Source organism: Lynx canadensis, chromosome A2 (genome assembly GCF_007474595.2).
Source record: "Lynx canadensis isolate LIC74 chromosome A2, mLynCan4.pri.v2, whole genome shotgun sequence".
NCBI classification, from domain to species: Eukaryota; Metazoa; Chordata; class Mammalia; order Carnivora; family Felidae; genus Lynx; species Lynx canadensis.
This window is the reverse complement of record NC_044304.2, coordinates 54,734,037-54,753,515: the sequence shown is the minus strand read 5'-3', so window position 1 is coordinate 54,753,515 and position 19,479 is coordinate 54,734,037. Positions and strand designations below refer to the sequence as shown.

Below are 19,479 nucleotides of genomic sequence, written 5' to 3'. Positions count from 1 at the left end.
AGAAGCCATGGATGCTGTTAATGAGCCTACAGTACATAGGACAGCTTTTGCAACCAAAGCTTCCCGGCCTAAAATGTCAGTAGTGCCAAGGCTGAGGAACCCTGGGGTAGAGAATGACTTTGGGTGATCTTTAGGTCGGGTGGTCATGGTTGGCCACAGTGAGGATGTGATTTTTGACCTGAAGAAGTCGGAAAGTAAGAATGAAAAAAACTGGAGAAGAGCATCGCATGCAGAAGGAGCAGCAAGTACAACGGCCTTGAGTCAGGAATGCCTCATCAAAAAGGCCAGTGCACGAGATCGGGTTGATTATTCTCCACCATATTTCAGATGAAGAAACTAAGGCTCAGAGGAAATGGTTTGCCAGACGTCATACGATTACACAATATGCTGGAACCAGGATTTGAACTTGATGCTTGTTCATCCCAGCGTCCCTTTGCTTTCACTGTTTCAACTGCCGCTCTCAGAGGAGTGGTTCAGCCTTCATTCTGCAGTTGACACCTCTCCCCTACATGACCCTGTAAATTGTTTTTTCTTATTCCATCCCTGAGCACTTGGTTCTGTCCCTGGTTTCTGCCTCAACAACAAAAACCGCAAAGATGATGATAGCCATTATTTCTGTGGTTTTTACTGTGCACCAGTCACTGTTCCAAATGAGAGATGTGTGTATAGATACATAGAGATAGACAGATATCTTTCTGTATATACACTCACTCATTTAATCTTCACAGTATGCAGGTGTTAGGCATCCTTATCCTGTTGTGCCCATTTTGCAGATAGGAAAATTGAGGTATAGAGAGGCTGCATGACTAGCAAAAGGCAGAAAGATTTGAGCTCAGATTGCCTAGTTCCAGAGTCTGTGTTCTTAACCATAACACTGTAGTTGCTCTCTTAATAGGTAGCGAGTTTCTAAGTCATTAGAGTAGACCACTGGCTTGACCAGTGGCTCCTTGAGTTTAGTAACACACAGGTTCAGCACAAAAGGGAATTTAGAGGTCACTTTATCACACATTCACACATTTAGCAGCCCCAGAAGGCAGTGATAGACCTGGAACCAAAAGCCAGGTGTCCCATCCAAATGCCCTCTGCTCCACTGTGGGCCACTCTGACCTCAGCCTTGCCTGCACATTCCTGGCGTCTGCCATCTGTTCTGTCAGGCTGAGCCACAGAGTCTTTGCTCTTCTGGATCCCAGCCAGCAGCTGTGTCTGATATCTGGCAGGTTTGGGGCCACAGAGGAGGGGCCTGCTTGTGGCAGAAGGCCCAGGCATCTGCCTCAGTCCCCGCCCATCCTTCCTGTTCATAGACATAATCTCACTTATTCCCAAATCTTACAGGTGCAGAAGTTGGGCCTCAGATGGTTTAAATGGCTCATCTCCTGAGGTCAGCTGGGAGAGTTGGTGCTTCCAAAACAGAATGGACATTCATTCATCCATTCATTTACTCATTTGTCTTTCAGTCAACAAAAGCTAGCCTGCTGTATGTGAGGTACCGGTCATGCAGGGGTGATAGTGAACCATTATGGTTCCTTCCCTCTAGGAGAGACATAATTGGTGTCCTGAGAGGAGGATGTTCAGAAAGGATACCAAACCCAGCTGGTTCACGAAGGGGTTCAAAAAAGACTCCTTGGAGGAGGTGATAGATACCATGGCTGAGTCTTAAAGTATAACTGGGAATTAGCCAGGCAGAGAAGGGGAAGGGGACAGCATGTGCAAAAGCAAGACGTAAGAGAGCTCCCTATGCGCAGAGAACCACAGGTTGTTCAAGGTTACTGGGCCTATGGGTAGAGGCCCAGGTCATGCAGTCATGATAGTGGCCACTTGCTGAGCACTTTCTGTGTGTTGGACAGTGTGCTGGGCATTAGCTCAACAGCCTCCTGAGTTAGATGCTACCAATATCCACATTTACAGATGAGGAAACTGAGGTACAGTAAGATCTCACAGAGAGTAAGTGGCAGGAATGGGCTGAGAAGTATGTGGAATTTGTCTCCGGCAGCTTGGAGGTCCTTCTGTAAACCCAGTGCTTAGGGTCTCCCTTCCCCCATCTGAATTGGTGCTGTCCCTCCTGATCACTCTGTTCTCTCTTGCAGGTAGAAGGACAGTCCAGAGCCCACGTCATCGCACAGGAACTGCTGTCTTCAGAGAAAGCGTGAGTCCCCAAGCAGCTGCCTGTGGCCTTGAGCTTGTTAACAGAACATCACCCCTCCCTGGCTTAAACAGGATGGGAATTAATGCAAACTCAACCCTCTTTCCCTCTGCAGATACGTGGAGATGCTTCAGCACTTACATCTGGTGAGTTAATCATTTTAATTGTCCAAAACTAATTGCCCTTTTACAAGGCTATGATATAAGAGGCAGAAAAGCAGTGAGGAGACAGAGGTGATTTCGATGAACAGAGGCTTGGCAGCAGACAAATGTTCACCAAGGCTTTTTGTGGACGTCTGTCCCCTGATTCATGTGCTTCGGGGGGTGAATAGCAGCATGCTTTCCATGAGTATGCCTCTCTGACCAGAAGGGGGTGTATGGGGGATGTGCTGAGGGTTCTGGAAGGGTGTTTGCAGTTTCCTCAGCCCTCTTATTGAGGACGGCAGAAGGAGGACAGATGTAGTTCTGGATCATTGCTGTGTGTGCATGTGAGTATGCATGTGTGGGTGCGTGTGTACACGTGTGCATGTATGTGTGTGCATGTATGCATGTGTGTGCCTACGTGTGCGTGTGTGGGTGCATGCATATGTTTAGGTCCATATGGAGAAGGTGATTGCTTGCACAATGACAGAGCAGCTGGGGTGTAGAGAGGCTTTCTCAGTCATCCCAGCCCTGGGGCAATAACACTTGAGCCAGTGGTGAGGAAATCATCTGGACTTTCAGAAGAAAGGAGGCCAGACTTGGGGACTGCCTGGGTATTAGGCACTGCCACCCTTTACAACCCACAAGACTGCCTGGAAGGTCTCCCTGTGCAGTCAGTTCATTTCAGTTCAACAAATATTTTTTGAACACTTGCTGTGTGACAAGAGCTGGTGAATAGAAAGATCCTTCAGGCCTTTCCCCAGGAGCTCTCTGGCCAGTGAAGGAGACAGATTAGTAAATGAGTAATCATCTGGAGCATGGGGGAAGAACTGACAACCTGGGGGAATCTAGGCAGGCTTCTCTGAGGATGTGACTTTTGGGCTGAGTCATAAGGAGGGTTGAGGGAAGAAGGTACAGCAGAGACATGGGAAGTGAGTGAACATCGGGGCACCTGCTCCCTGAGGTCTCTAAGCCATATCCAGTCCCCTAGTAGTTCAGCATCTGATTCCACGCTGTTTTGTATTGTTCACCATGTCTATCCAAGAACATCAGAACTGGGAATGTCCACTTGATATTTTGTTCCTGGTGATATGGAAGCCCAGAGAGAGTGACTGAGCCAGGATAAACACCCAGGTCCCTGTATTTCTAGTGCACTATCGTGTGTTAATCCCACGTTTCTGACTGCCTTTGGAGTTCTTTGTGGCAAAGACCACTCTGGTTGTAGCAGAGCACCCAGCACCAAGCCAGGCCTCCTGCTGAAGCCAGCTGAGGCCCCTGTCAGTGGCATCACCCTAGTGTCCTGTTGCCATGTGAGCAGGGCACCCAGGTTCCTGGAAGCAGGACAGAGCACTACTCTGGTCTGTGCGCCCAGCCCCTCATTTTTGCCCTTCAGGATGAGAGCTTTGTGTGCATTATAAAACCCAAAAGTCCTCAGGTACATAATGTACCACCCTCTTATACCTAAAAGATCTCCTTAGGAAGGGCAGGAAGACTCACTCTCCTGTTTTCTTCTCTCTCACTTGCTTCTGAGCTGGCAGCATGACAGAAAGGCTGGGCTTTTTGTTTTATGACTTTGTTAAGAGGGTTTTAACTGGGAAACTTCCATCTGTGTTTGCACTGCTTCCTGCCAGTTGGAAAGATGTTGAAACCTCTGGTAATCCATAATAATATCCTGAGGAGAGAGAAAGAAAAAAAAAACGAGCCCATAAAAGTCACAACTCAAAAGCTAGTTGCGGGAAATTGTGATCCGGAGCTATACTGATGATGTCAGTGCTTGTGGGGATGGCAGTGGCAGAAAAGCCCCAATGTGACTACAAGTCCTAGCTGGGTACATGAGCCTCAGGGAGGCCCGTAAACTTCGAGACATTGTCCACCACTCCCCACTCTGGATCCATCTCTAATTGCTAAGATTGGCAGGTTCTCTCTCAGAATTCCTCCTTACAGTTCGATGCTATTGAAATCCCAAGGCTGTGCAGTGAGGGGAAGGGCTGAGCGTGCATTCTGAACCTCCCCAACTAGAAAAGTCTCTGGCTCCATTATGCTCTTTTGGGGCAGTGGGGGGTGGAGGGGGTGTCCTCTGGCCTTCTGTGTTTGGGATTCAACCCTGAGCTTGTCAAATGGTAGATAGAGCTAACTAAAAATTCTCGTCACCCAAACCTGAGTCGTAATGACCAAGATCCTGTTTTTTTGTAGCCAATTAACTAAGAATGGATTTTATAGGTTTAAAATGTTTGCAAAAGGGGTGCCTGGGTGGCTCAGTTGGTTAAGTGTCTGACTCTTGGTTTCAGTTCAGGTCACAATCTCCCAATTTGTGAGTTCGAGCCCTATGTCAGGAGCCTGCTTAAGATTCTCTCTCTCTCTCTCTCTCTCTCTCTCTCTCTCTCTCCCCCTCCCCCTCCCTCTCTCTCTCAAAATAAATAAATAAACTTAAAAAAATAAATGTTTGTGAGAAAAGGCAATGAAGATGCATCAACTGTACTTCAAAAAAAAGATGTAAGAGTTTTCCATATATTCTTGATACTAGGCTCTTGTCAAATATACAATTTGGGGGCAAAAAAAGGTAAAGAAAAATACATGGCCAGGACTGTATGTGCCCCGCAAAGCCTAAAATATTTATTATGTGGCCCTTTACAGAAAAGGCTTGCTGACTTCTGGTTTAAATACTCCCTTCCATCCCTCCAGGAACCCAGTCATAAATACATTCATCCCCCTGCCCATCTATCTGTATAATCAAACTCTCACCCGCTCATGTAGCCAGCTTTTCACCCACTCATCTGTCCTTTAATCTTTGTATGCCTCTTATGGCACATTTATGCACTCATTGATATCCCCCCTCAGTTTATCCACTGTTCAGAGGTCCACCTATCCTTCCAACCATCCACCCATCCTCCCATCCAGTCATTTGTCAAACTCCTCATCCATCCATCCACCCATCAACCCATTAACCCATTCATCTAACCATCCATCCATCCACCCACCCACCTATCCTGCCATCCACCCTTCCATCCAACCATCTAACCATCCATCCATCCAGCTTATTCCTTTTGGATGGGACATCACAGGATTTTTACAGTGCTATAGGCACTAGGATGGGCCTTGGAGCCCCAAAGATAAATAAGGCCCAGAACCTGCCCTTGAATAGGTATCCCTTTTTCGTGGGGGGCGGGGGAAGGGTGGAATGGGGAAGAGTAACAGGTAAACAGTCAGTTATGCTACTCTGCTAAGTATAATTTGCACAATTACAGTTTTGTGCAAAATCTGCAGGGGGATGGGGGAGAGAGAGACTTATTCCCCCTTGGGGTATTATCTAAGAAGATTGTCAGAAGAGGTGCCCCTAAGATGGAATTTGAAGGAGCCCACCAGGCCAGGATGTTGATGGAGGAGGGTACATAAGGCAAGTGGTCAGCACGGAAATGCTCCTAAGCCTAAAGGTGCATGATATATCTGGAGAATGGTGCATCATCACACATGGTTAGAACATGGATAAATTTCTAAAGGCAGGTTGGAGGTGGGATTGGGGGGTCAAGTGATTGGTCTGGAAACCAGGTACCTAAAATGCCAGGCTATGGGGTTTATGCTTTTTCTTATACATAGTGATTCGCTTTAGACGTTGAACAGTTATATCCCCTAACACCTTCAATCCTCTATTTCCTCTTCTAAAAAAAAAAAACCCTCACCACCAAAAGCTGAAGATTCCTACCATGGGTTCTTCCTTTGAGTTAAGGCATTGAAGGCCTTTTCAGAAGCCATTCTTCCTACTGGGAGAGGTAACCCTGGAAGTTATCACCATGCCTAGGAGACGCTCCCTATGACTGATTCCCTTGGAGAAGCTCCATCCCCTAAGAGACCCTTAGGGGTCTCTGATCCCCGCCCACTTCTGTGGCACTGCCTCCTACCACTTACGTTGTTGTTCACTCCAGACGTTGTTGTTCACTCCAGACGCTGTGGCCTTCTTGCTGCTCTTCAGATACTACAGATGCATTTCCTTTGCATGACTTTTCCTCTTGCTTTTCCCACCACCACAATGTCCTACCCCCGATCTTCTCATAGTCAGTTTCTCCTTCTCATTCTGGTGTCAGCTCAAGTATCAATACTCAAAGAAGTGGTGCCCAAAACTTAGTGGCATAGAACAACCATGTTATTATGCTTGCAGATTCCCTGGGCCAGCAGTTTGGACAGGGCAAAGTGGGGAGAGTGTGTCTCTACTCCCTGATATCTGGAGAGAACTTCAAGACAAAGGGCAACTTGATGGCCAGGGGTTAGAATCACCCTAAGAGTCATCATTCACAACTGGTGGTTAGTGCCGGCTCTTGTCCGGGACCTCATTTGGGCTGTTGGCCAGAACACTTACTTGTGGCCTCTCCATGTGATCCCTCTGCCTGGGCAAGTTTTGGGCTTCCTCACAGCATGGTGGCTGCATTCCAAGAGTGAGTGTCCCAAGAGAGAGCCAGGAGGAAGTGCCTGGCATTTTTATGATCTAGCCTTAAGTCACGTAGCACCACTTCCACCATACTGTTAGTGGAGACAGTCACAAAGGTCTACCCAAGTTCAAGGGGAGGAGGTACGGTTTCCACCATCAATGGGAGAAATATCCAGCTCACATTGTGCAATGATCCTGTGAGATAGGAGATATTGTTATGGGCCACTTGGGAAAAATACAATCTACTACAGAAGCCTTTCCTAATAATTCTATTCTGGTTAAAAATTGTCTTCAGCTGCTAGTAATGAAAACCCAGTTATGATAGCTTAATTAACGTAAAGGTGATTCTCTCATGTGAAATAAGTTCAGAAGTAAGAGATTGAGGTTAAGTTTGGCAGCTCCACAAAGTACCAGGGACCAAGGTTTCATTTATCTTTCTGCCGCATCCATTTCCAAGGTTCTTCATGAACAGAGGATGGTTGATGCAGTTCTCACCATCACATCCATGTCCCAGGCAAGAAGGAAAAAAGGGGAAAATTAAAAGGTCATGTTCCCAGCCCCTTGAAAAAAATTTTTTTTTCTGAAAAGTTTACTTGTCCACTTTTGCCTCTGTCTCACTGGGCACTATTAGTTGCAAGGGAAGTTGGGTCAACTGAATCGGTCAAAGCTGGGTTCACTTCAGTGGCTGTGCTTCTTGTGTATTCATTCTGGGACCCAGGCTGAAGAGACAGCAGGCACCCAGGGAAGGCTCTCCCTGTGGTGATTGCAGGGAGCAAGCAGAAATACCAGAGGAGGGGCGCCTGGGTGGCTCAGTCAGTTAAGCATCCAACTCTTGATGTCAGCTCAGGTCATGATCTTATAATTTGTGGGACTGAGCCCCGCCTGGCTTCTGCACTGACATCATGCAGCCTGCTTGGGCTTCTCTCTTTCTCCCCTTCTCCCTGCCCCACCCTCTCTCTCAAAATAAATAAGTAAACTTTAAGGAAAAAAAGAAAGAAACACCAGAGGGCTTCTGAGATTCAGCCTTACAACTGGTGCATGATCACTTCTGCCCATGACCCATTGGCCAGAGCAAGTGCTGTGGCCTGGACTAAAGACAAGGGGCAGGGATCGTCTCTCCCCATGATGAGGCCATGGCAAGGGTGTGGATGCCAAGGGAAGTTCAGGAACCACAGCTGTACCTCCTCTTTTTTATCAGCTAGCTCATACTTCATTTTATTTTCTTTACAGAATGTTTCATATCTAAAAATCATCTAATTCATGTATTTGTTTACTTATGTTGTATTTTCATTTTCATGCAGTTCCAAATACTTTCTAATTCCCTTTGTGATTTCTTCTTTGACCCATGAGTTATTTAAAATTAAGTTGTTCTATTTCCAACTATTTGTGAATTTCCCAAATTTCCTCCCACTGCTCGCTTTTAATGCTGTCGTGGTTGGAGAATGTACATTGTGTGGTTTTAAATTTATGGAGATTTGTTTTGTGGCCTGGTGTATAGTATATCCTGGAGAATGTTCCATGTGTGCTTGAAAAGAATGTGTTTTCTGCTCTAGCTGGTGGGTATCCTATAGATGTCACTTAGGTCAGGCTGATCGACAGTGCTTTGAATCTCCTCCATCCTTGCTGGCTTTCTGTCTCATCCTTCTGTCCCTTACTGAGAGTGGGGTTACTGATTGTTGACTTATCTTTCCCTCCCTTTTCATTCCATCCACTTTGCTTCATTTATTTTGGGGCTGTTTTAGAGGCTTGTTTACTGTGTCTCTCCCTCACTAAACTCAGAGCTCCTGGAGGGCAGAGAGCTTGACCGGTCCCATTCCCAATGGCTTGTGAGACCCAGTATACCATCAGGGCTCAGTAAATATCTGATGAATGAGTGATGGCGGGGTCAGCCCTTATAGCAGTCCTACCACTTCTTCCATCAGAAATATTTCCTGAGCACCTCTTATGTGCTGGGTACGGGGTCCCTGCGCTTCAGGGACTGACAGTCTAGGAAGGAGACAGGCGCAAAAAGGGGCAATACTAGTACAATGGTAGGGGCGTACTGAGCCTGAGAGGTTCAGACAAGGAATATGTCCCAGGCTTCTAGGTGTGGGAGAAGGACTCCCAGAGGAAATGTGTCTAAGCTGAGACCTACAGGATGGGGAGCAATTAGCCAGGTGAGGAAGGCTTGTACCCGGCAAGGGGATCCACATGTACAAAGATCCAGAGGCCAGTTAGAGATTGGAGTGTTTGGAAACTTAAAGAAATTCTAGGTGGCTGGAGCATGTGTGTGAGAGAGTGGTGATAGGTGAGGGGCAGAGCAACACAGAAGTGGGGCTTTGGGTTTGATCCCCTAGAGTTCTGTGGGGAGGCCATTGAGTGATTCCAGCAGGAGGTGACACTGGACTGGAGAGCTGCAGGCAGATTGGAGGACAGCATGCTTGGTGAGTGGCTGTGGGGTACAGGAGAGGTAGCAGATTTCTGGCTTGCTGACTCACCATAGCAGCAAGTGCTGGAGGGGGTCAGGCTAGGCATGGGGGTGATGAGGAGTTTAGTGTGAGTTTTGTGAACCATGAGGGGCGGGTGAAGGACATCCCAGTGATGGGCTGGGCACAGGATGTCTACCAGAAGTGATCAAGTGTGGAGATGTCAACCGAAGCCCCAGCAGTGACCCGGATTTCCCCAAGGAAGTGAGTGTGTAGAGTGAGGAGAGGGCTCTCAGGGGCCTATCGGGCTTTTGTGAAAGGGTCAGGGGACTTAGGGAGGAGTATTAGGAGGCCATAGGGCAGAAAGGCTTCTCAGATCCTCCCTGCATCCAGCCCACTCATCACCTCCCACACCCGCCTTGCTCAATGGTGGTAGCCACCTGAAAGCGCATCAGGAGTGTCCAGGACAAGCCAGATTTCTCAGACTTCTCGGAGGAAAAGGCCACTTACTCAGAAGCCCTCCCTTATCACTGCATACGTGTTTAACTCAACTGTGGCCATGGTGCTGACATGACTGGGGCAAGTACAGAATCCAGAGGGACTCACTAGCAAATTTATGAGTTTATGTAAGCTGGGTGCTATCAGTTTACTCCCCACCCAGGTCCCCTCTTTCCTCACCCAACCAGCTCTGGCTTCTCATTACAGCCAATGTCCAGTGTAGCTGATGCTGAGGAGGGGTGGCAGGAGTGGCAGTGAGCATTTGTTGACCTCCTATTGTGTGGTTGACAATTTACATACATTATGTCATTTAATTGCACATAGTCTGTGCTCAATAAATATTTCTCACATGGTTGAATGAGTCCAATTACCCAAGGTCACACAGCCAGTAAGAAGTAGGACCAGGACCATCTGACCCCAGAGCCCTGAGAAGGGGAGGAAACAAACAGAAGTGGAACAGTGCATTTAGGTGGCAGGGAACCTAAGGAGGGGAGAATGAGTGTACACAGGAGGAATGAAATCAGGGAAGGCTTCCTAGAAGAGAAGATGTTGAGCTGGCATTGACGGACAGGCTTTCCAGGGGATAGGAGCAGCAGGAATGAGTCCACAGAGTGGAGGGCTTGGGGGTGTGTGGTGTACAGGAAGGGGCTTGAAGAGCTGGTCTTGAGGGAGAGCCTGAATGCCATGCCCCAAGGCCTTTCAAAAGGGAGGCATAGGAACTTTGGAGCCCTGAGCAGAGCAGATGCCCTGAAGGAGGGGGAGGAGGGGAAGGGTGGTCTGGTGGGTTGGGTGGGAGGGCATGATTGCTAGGGCACCCACAGGTTAACCCAGACCAAGTTCCCAGGTAGCCTCATGCTGGGGAAGTTGTGTGGAGATAGGAAGATTTTGTGTCTGTCTCTTACTTTTATTTATTTATTTGTATTAACTAAATTCCATAATTTATTCAGATACCCTTCATTTTTACTGAAGTCTTTTTTCTGTTCTGGATCCCACCCACCATAGCATTTTGCATTTATTTTTTTTTATATTTAAATTTTAGTTAACATACAGTGTCTTACTTTAACTTTTGTAGCTCCAGTCCGTAGATAACAGTAAAAAGTAAGTTTTAATTCAGTGGGGAGGGCCCTGTTTCTAAGTCTTTGCTGGGCTCTCTTCCAGGACAAAGTGAACTTATTGATCTTTGGTGGACTCAGAGACAAATTTTGGTTCAGTGTGAGAAAATGTGCTTTTCTTTCTACCTGAACTGTTGGAGAAGGGATAAGCTGTCCTTATTGGGAAGTATGAATGTAGTAGCTGTTGGGGAGTTCTCAGTAAAGTGGTTCCTATCCCAGATGTGTGGCTCTTCCCTGTATATTTTCATTCAGTTCAGGAAGAAACTTGCTGTGTGACCCTGGAATGTCCCTTCCTCCTTAATCCCTCACCCTGAGATGGCTGGTGGGACTCAGACATTTTTAGCCACGAAAACTCTCTTCAAGTGGAATTTCACTCAGACCCTCAGTATGAAGAGTAGCTAAAAGCAGAGGTGCTTTGTTTCAAAGGTGGGAGGGGCCAAAGTTTGGGCTCTGCCTCCACCTCTCTAATCCCTGGGTCTCCATGGAGCACAGTGTGAGAAATAGTCATCTATTTCAGTGGTTCTCAGAATGTGGTCCCTGAACCAGCGGCACCTGAGAACTTACAGGAAATGCATATTCTTGGGCCCCAGCCCACAACTGCTAAATCAGAAGCTCTAGGGGTAGAGTCTGGGCATCTGCATTTTAACAAAACTTCCAGGTGATGCTGATGGACAGTAACATTTGAGACCCACAGGTACATGATCCTGTAAAATCCACTCGGCATGAGTTCTCTGTGATTCCCTGCCCCCTCGAGAGAAGCATCCTCTGGAACACTGTTCCCCAATCCTGGCTGTGCTCAGATCCCCAGGGGCTTTAGAAAATATGGTTTAAAAACATCCACTCAGCACAGTTACGAACAAAGCTGGGTCAGTCTAAGGGTGAAAGTGAATGAGACACAGTCTGCTCCCTGCATAATTGGAGGGAAGATGACAGAAACATACAGAGTAAGTAAATAGCCTGACAATGCAAAATTCTGTGAAGCCATTGTTTTTCAGGCTGGGATGCATACATTCCTCCCTGAGGTATGCAGTAGGTGTCCAGGAGCACTTGAGGCCACAGCATAAAGAGAGCACATTTTCTAAGCACTCCTGCTTTGCTTTAGATACATATATTTTTTTAATTAAAAAAATTTTAATGTCTATTTAAAGAACACAAGCAGGGGAGAGGCAGAGACAGAGGGGGTCAGAGAATCTGAAGCAGGCGCTGTGCCGACAGCAGAGAGCCCGATGGGGACTCAAACCCACGAACTGTGAGATCATGACCTGAGCTGAAGTCGGAGCTTAACTGACTGAGCCACCTAGCTGCCCCTAGATACGTATTAAGTAAATTAAATCACACATGGATATATTTTGGAGAATAATGTTAAATACACCTTAATTCTTAAGCTAAAACTTGAGACTTCAGAGACGTTCTGAGACCAAGGTGGCTCCCTTCAGGTTGTAACCCCAGAGTTCCAGAGGCTGTAGGATACTTGAAAGGCCACTAGACTGACCCAGGAGGCCTTCCTGATGGAGGTAGGGTTTGAAGCAGCTTTAAAAGATGAGCAAGACATGGACCAGATGTCAGAAGCACAGAACAAAGACACAGCAGCTGGAAAGAGGACTCCTATAAAGCAGTAGTGCTCCAAGTGTGGTCCCAAGACCCAGCAGCACCTGGGAACATGGGAGAAATGAAAATTACCCAGCCCCATTCACAGCCTACTGGATGGAAACTCTGGAGGTGAGCCCAGCGATCTGGGTTTTCAATAAGTCCCACAGACGATTGTGAAGCAGGCTTATCTTGGAGAAGCAGGGGTATACAGAAATGAGCAGTCCGCTGCAAAGGTAGGCTGGATCAGCTCTGGATCATGAAGGACCATGAACTCCAGGCCCTGGAGTTTAACTTTAATTAAAGGGCTTGGAGGAGACATGAAAGCAGTGGAGAAAAGCAGTGCTTGCTTGTCTTTCCTCACCCAGGGACCTCAGAGAACCGCTTTCCTTTTTAAAAAATGTTTTATAACTTACAGATAGGTGCACAAAGGTAGAGCCTAAATATTTAATATATGTGTGTGCGTACGCTTGTAACTGCCACTCGTAGAGCATTTTCATCATCCCAGGAGGCGTCCTGTGCCCCTTCCCAGTCCGTATCACCCTCCAGAGGTTGCCACTGTTTTGCTTTCCATCACATTGGATTGGTTTAGCCTGTTGTTGGATTTCATATGAATGGAGTCATGAATTATGTATTCTTTTGTGTCTGGCTTCTTTAGCTCAACATAATATGTGAGATTCATCCAAGTTTTCATGCCTATTAGTATTCTTTTGTGTGGATATACCACAGTTGGTGTATCTATCCTGTTAATGATGATTTGGGCTGTTTCCAGCTTGGGCTATTATAAAGCTGCTATGAATGTTCATACACGTATCATTAGGGAACATAAACACTCATTTCTCCTCAGTATCTACCTAGAGTGGAATTGTTGGTCATAGAGTAAGCATAGATTCAGCTTTATTAGGAACTGCCGAATAGGTTTTCAGAGTGGTTGAATATATATACTCCCACCCCCAACATTTGGGAATAACGTTCCTCATGCTGCCCAGCGTTTTGGTATTGCCCATCTTTCTACTCATGGCCATTCGGGTGATTGTGTAGTGGTTTCTCATTGTTGTTTTAGCAGCAACCACCAACTGATGGTTGATGAAATTGAGTATCTTTCTGTTTATTAGCCGTTTGGAAATCCTCATTTGAAGTTCTTTTGCCTACTTTTTAATTAGGTTGTCTTCTTTTCCTTATGGATCTATAGGAATTCTTTAAATATCCTGGACACAAGTCTATTTTCAGATATATGTATTGTAAATATTCTCCCAATCTGTGGCTTCCGTATTCAATTTTTAATAGCTTAATTGAGATATAAATCTTATACCATACAATTCAGCCATTTAAAGTGTAAAATACGATAGTTTTTAGCACATTCAGAGTTGTGTAATCATCACAACAATCCATTTTGGCACATTCTCATGATCCCAGAAAGAAACCCCAAACCCCAAAGCTGTCACTCGCCATCACCCTGCCTCAGCCCTAGGCACCCACTGTCTAGTTCTGTCTCTTGTAGGTTTTCCTGTTTTTGAAATTTCACGTAAATTGCAGCAAGGTTCATCCATATTGTAGCACGTGTCAGTACTTCACCCCTTTCATGGCTAATATTCCATTGTGTGGATAGACCACATTTTGTTTTCCATTCATCAGTTTATGGACATTTGAGTTCTTTCCACTTTTTGATTATTTTGAAAATGCTGCCATGAACATTCATGGGCAAATTCTTGTATGAACATACATTTTCCATTCTCTTGGGAATATACCTAAGAGTACAATTTCTGGACCATATGGTAACTTTTTAACCTTTTGAGGAACTACCAGCTGTTTTCCAAAGTGGCTGCACCATTTTAGATTCTCCTTGCAGAACTTGTTATTATCTGTCTTTTTTATTATAGCCATCCTGGTGGATATAAAGTGGGATCTCACTGTGGTTTTGATTTTGCATCTCCCTAATGACTAACGATGCCAGGCATCTATCTTTTCATGTACTTCTTGGTCATTTGTATATTTTCTTTGGAGAACTATCTTTTCAGATCCTTTACCCATTTTTTAAAGGGCCATCTTTTCATTGTGGTTCTATATACATGCAAGTCCCTTATCAGATATGTGATTTGCAAATAATCCCTCCTGTTCTGTGGCTTGTCTTTTCATTGTCTCCATGGTGTCCTTTGAAGCATATAAGTTTTTAATTTTAATGTAATCTAATTTTTTCTTTTGTTGGTTGCATTTTTGATGTTATATCTAAGAAAGCTTTGTCTAGCTCCAGATCACAAAGATTTACTCCCGTATTTTCTTTCTTTATTATTTTTTTAATGTTCATTTATTTTTGAGAGAGAGAGAGACAGAGCGTGAGCAGGGAGGCGCAGAGAGAGGGGGGGAGGCTCAGAATCTGAGGCAGGCTCCAGGCTCTGAGCCGTGAGCACAGAGCCCAATGTGGGGCTCTAACCCATAAACTGCGAGATCATGACCTGAGCTGAAGTTGGATGCTTAACTGACTGAGCCACCCAGGCGGCCCTCCCATATTTTCTTTAAAGGGTTTTATAGTTTTAGCTTTCACATTTAAGTATTTGATTCTGGGTTAATTTTTGTATAGGATATAAAGAAGGAGTCCAAATTCATTCTTTTGAATGTGGATATCCAAATATCTCAGCACCACTTGTTGAAAAGGCTTTTTTTCCCCACTGAATTTTCTTGGCACCCTTGCTAAAAATCACTTAACCATAAACATTTATTTCTGAGTTTATCTCTGGACTCTGAATTCTATTTCATTGATCTTTATGTCTGTCCTATACCAATACCACACAATCTTGATTCCTTTAGGCCTATAGTAAGTTTTGAAACCAGGCACCGTGAGTCTTTCACCTTTGTTCTTCTTTTTCAAGATTGTTTTTTGTTTTTTCTTTTTTCAAATTTTTATATAATGTTTATTTATTTTTGAAAGAGCATGAGCAGGGAAGGGGCAGAGAGAGAGAGACACAGAATCCGAAGCAGGTTCCAGGCTCTGAGCTGTCAGCACAGAGCCCGATGCAGGACTTGAACTCACAAACTGTGAGATCATGACCTGAGCCAGTCAGACCCTGACTGAGCCACCCAGGTGCCCCTCAAGATAGTTTTGACTATTCTGGGTCCTTGTATCTTCATGTGAATTTTAGAATCAGCTTGTCAAGTTTCTCTACAAACAGGTGACTGGGATTTTGATGAGGGTTAAGACGAATCTCTATATCAACTTGGGGAATGTTACCCTCGTAACAATATTAAGTTGTGTATACAAGACCTCTTTCCATTTACCTAGGTCTTCTTTAATTTCTTTTGATGAAGTTTTGTTGTTTTCAGAGTGTAGGTTCTATGCTTCTTTTGTTAAATTTATTTCCAACCATTTTTTCCCCTTTTCATCTTACTTTTTCAATGATTTTTTAAACTTCTATTTAAAAAAATTCAGTTTTACAGAAAAGTAACAAGGATAGGAGTAGTACATAGCACAACCAGATTCCCTTTTCCATAGTCATCTGTTAACATGAAGTCCAATGTATTTATTTTTCTGTGTGGTTCATACATTTTGTATACAGCTGAAGGAATCTTTGCCCCTCTGAAAACAGAATTGTTTTCAGGGTTCCACAGTACCCTCCAGTGGCTGACCATGCCAGGTGAAGTCATGTCTGCTGGACAGCTCATGGCCTGCCAATGCATGTTTGTGACACAGGTGGGTCGTGGTTGAGGTTGGTGTGCGTTTGGCCAGATGGGATCCCAGTGAGTCCACTTGACTTTTGGCGACAACATCAGTGGTTGGACCTTGGCCACCCACCAACTGTTTAGCTCAGAGAATAGAGGTGCTGTGTTGCCTAGAAAACTCAGTAGCAGGTTTGGAGAAGAGAAAAAGGGGCCAAGGGCCCAGGCCTCTGCATGTGAAGTCCCAGCTTCCACTTTAACAAGCCCAGGACAGGGTCCTGAGAATGCTGTGAGCTCCAGGAAACTTGTCTGAGCCCCAGAGGCAGAGAGGCAGTCCTCACACTCGGGCCTCTCCACCAAGCTGCCCCAGGGTCTCTGAGATTGGGCCAGAAGCCCTGGCTAGCACTCAGGAACCGCGTTCTAGTCCCCCTCCTCGACCTGCATCTGTCACTCCCCCGTCTGGGCCATCTGAAAGAGAGCTACAACTTTGGAGTCAGGCTGACTTGAGCCCAGATCTTGCCATCTTGATGACGTTGGGCAATTTACTTAATCCTTCTGGACCTGATTATTTTATTGGAAATAAAATGGAAATAATAATAGTGCCAAACTATAGTTGTCATGCGTTGATCACCTTCCGTGTGCAGGGTGCCAGGGAGAGAGATAAGTGAAACAGAGTCTAGGGGAGAAGGGAAGCACAGGAAACAAAGAATCCTTAAACAGAGCAGAAGGCAATATGCACAAACACTGTGAAGAAGGTATTTGTATTCCCATTTAGCAGAGGGGGAAATTGAGGTCCATACAGATGAAGTGACTTGCTCAAGGTCACACATTTGCAACTCTCCAGGTTGACAAGGACTTATTTGTGTTCTCTAGGCCTTGGCTTGGGGTCTAGAGGCTCTAAGGCTGGAGCAGAGGCTCCACAGAGAGCTGGTAAGTGGGCATGGTGAGAAGGGGAACCAGATCAAGAAGACCTCTGGTGCCCAAATGCGTTTGGATTGGATCCTGTAGGCGTTGTGGCCACTCAGTTCTTCTTCCTTATTATCTCCAGTCCATTCCCTCTCTCGGTCCCCATGGCCACCATTGGGTCTGGGCCTTTCTCCTGGATGACTGCGACGGCCTTCTCACTGGTCTTGCTCTCGTTCTGGCCACCTCCAGTTTGTTCTCCCAACAACGTGAATTTTGTAAGATAGATATTTGGTCCAGTGGTTCCCTGTCACCCCAGGATGAAACCCAATTGCCTTTAAAACCGTGCAGGGCCCTGTGGGATGGGTCGTCTGTCTGACCGTCCATTGCCATCATATTCCAGTCCTGTGCACTTGCACAGTGCGCACACTCACATGTACATGCATACTGCACACAAGACACATTTAACTTAGTGCCTCCTCCACCTCAGGGCCTTTGCACATGTTGCCTCCTCTGCCTGAAACACTCCCTTCCTATCTCAGAGGAGATAGGATGCTTTCCCAGAGCTAAGTCAGGTCTCCCTCTTATGGCCTGCCACAGCCCCTGTGCCTTGCCCACTCACAGTACTTCTACTTCTGTGTTGAAATTGTGTTTTCACTCCTTTCTTTTCCTCAAGATTGCAAACTCTTTGAGGGCAGAACAGCATTTCCTGCTCCTACTCCCTCCTTGGGACTTGGTGCAAAGCAGGCACTCACTTTGAACGAATAAGGGGATGAGAGCTGGGTATCTCCTACCTCCTTCCTCCGTCTGAGAGCCCCCAGGTGCAATGATGGCCAGAACTATTAAGACAGCAGAAACCTTTCAGGGAGTGATGGATGGTGCGACAGGCACTTGGTGCTTCCAGCCGATGCATGAGTTTTAAGAACGGATGTTTGTGGCGAGTCCAATTATGCTCTGGTTTTTGAAATGAGTCGTGTCGATGATGGCCATCCTGCCCATTGGGACTTAGTCAATTTAGTGAGAATTAATTACAGATGAGAAACTAGCTTGCAGAGCAGTTAATATTTTAGCTCCCTGGGGTACAATGCACATGCAACCATCAGTCTTGTTTTTGCTTGTCCTTCCTTCTCTCCCTCTTCCTCTTTCTGTGGTGGTCTGGGCTGCAGGGTGACCAGATTGCAGTCTTGGCTCCCCTGTGGCTCACTCTCCTGTTAAATAAATAAGGTCTTTCTGTCAGTCAGCAAGTATAATAAAACTCCTCTGTGTCACATGCTCTGTTGGGCTTTAGAAACACAGCAGGAAACAAAACAGATGTAACCCTACTCTGAAGATGTCATAGCTGAAATATAATCACAACTGCAATGGGGATAGCACTTTACAGTTTATAAAGCAGTTTTAAGCATCAGGATGAGCCTCTCAACAGCCTCATGCTGTACTTAGTGGTGCCATTATTTCCATTTTACAGATGAGGAAAATGAGGCTCAGATAAGTGACAGCTTGCCCACAGTCATCAGCTTCTTCTGGTGTAGCTGGGCTTGAACCTGGCACAGAGCCGATAACAGTGTGTTGAAAGTCTGTCAATCAGCTGCCCAAGCGCAAGCAAAAGGAATTATCCTTCTTCATCAGGACGTTTTCTTTCTTTCTCTGGGATTCCAGGGCTGAGAAGACCCTGTAGGGCTGGAGCCTGGGTCCTAAACATGGAGACCCATAAGGAAGAATGGGAGGGTCCTCCTGCCCTTGGGTCAGCAGAGAAACCCCCACTCCAGGTTCAGAATGACCCCAGTGTCCCAGAGCCAGCTGTGGGCAGAAATAAGAATTAAACATTACCTCCCTTTCCCTCTCACTTGTAGTTCATACTTTCTTCACCCTCTGAAACATGCTTTCAGGAAAGGTTCTGATAGCTTAGGTACAATGGGATTTGATTTTTTTTTTTAACATTTATTTATTTTTGAGAGACAGAGCATGAGTGGGGGAGGGGCAGAGAGATGGGGAGACACAGAATCCAAAGCAGGCCCCAGGCTCTGAGCTGTCAGCGCAGAGCCCAACGCGGGGTTCAAACTCATGAGCTGTGAGATCATGACCTGAGCCGAAGTCAGACACCCAACCGCCTGAACCACCCAGCCACTCTTGATTTCTAATTATAGCTCAAGCATGTGGTCTCCACTTAAGGACACACACGCCTTCAGCCAGAGAATCCATTCATTAGTTGAAGACTCAGCCCCAAGTTTCTGACCTTGGTGATGGGGCTAGAGGTGTCCTGAAACCTTCAAACTGCACCAGACTGGGACTGATGAGGGCTGGCCTCAGGAGGAACCAGCTCATTCTCCCTCCGTGGGACCACAAGCCAGGGTGGGTGCCCTCTCCTTGTCCTCCCCACCATCTCTGCCCAGATTCCCGGAAGGGCAGGTTACAGCAGCAGGAAGTCAGCTCCGGACTGGAGGAGGTGTTCAGGAAGCAGGGACCTTTGTCACCTCCACACCTGCTGTCCTCTGTCTGACAGCACAGCAGCCTCTTTACAGATACTGGAGGGTTCTGTGTCCTGCTCTCCATCAGTCCCTCCTTCCTTCCTACCCTCCATCTTTTCTCCTCTTTCTCCCTCTCTCCTTCTCTCTGCTTTCTCATT

General features: G+C 46.2%; 1 protein-coding gene across 2 annotated transcripts in view; it reads left to right on the top strand.

Annotated features, from left to right (window-relative positions):
• The window catches only part of FGD5 (FYVE, RhoGEF and PH domain containing 5), a 120,959-nt gene that overhangs the window by 67,750 nt on the left and 33,730 nt on the right, over positions 1 to 19,479 (top strand). For both annotated transcript variants that reach the window (XM_030307468.1, XM_030307467.1), the window contains exons 4-5: positions 2,085 to 2,143; positions 2,256 to 2,286. In XM_030307468.1, coding sequence (XP_030163328.1) covers positions 2,085 to 2,143; positions 2,256 to 2,286 — 90 coding nt within the window. The remainder of the gene's footprint in view (positions 1 to 2,084; positions 2,144 to 2,255; positions 2,287 to 19,479) is intronic.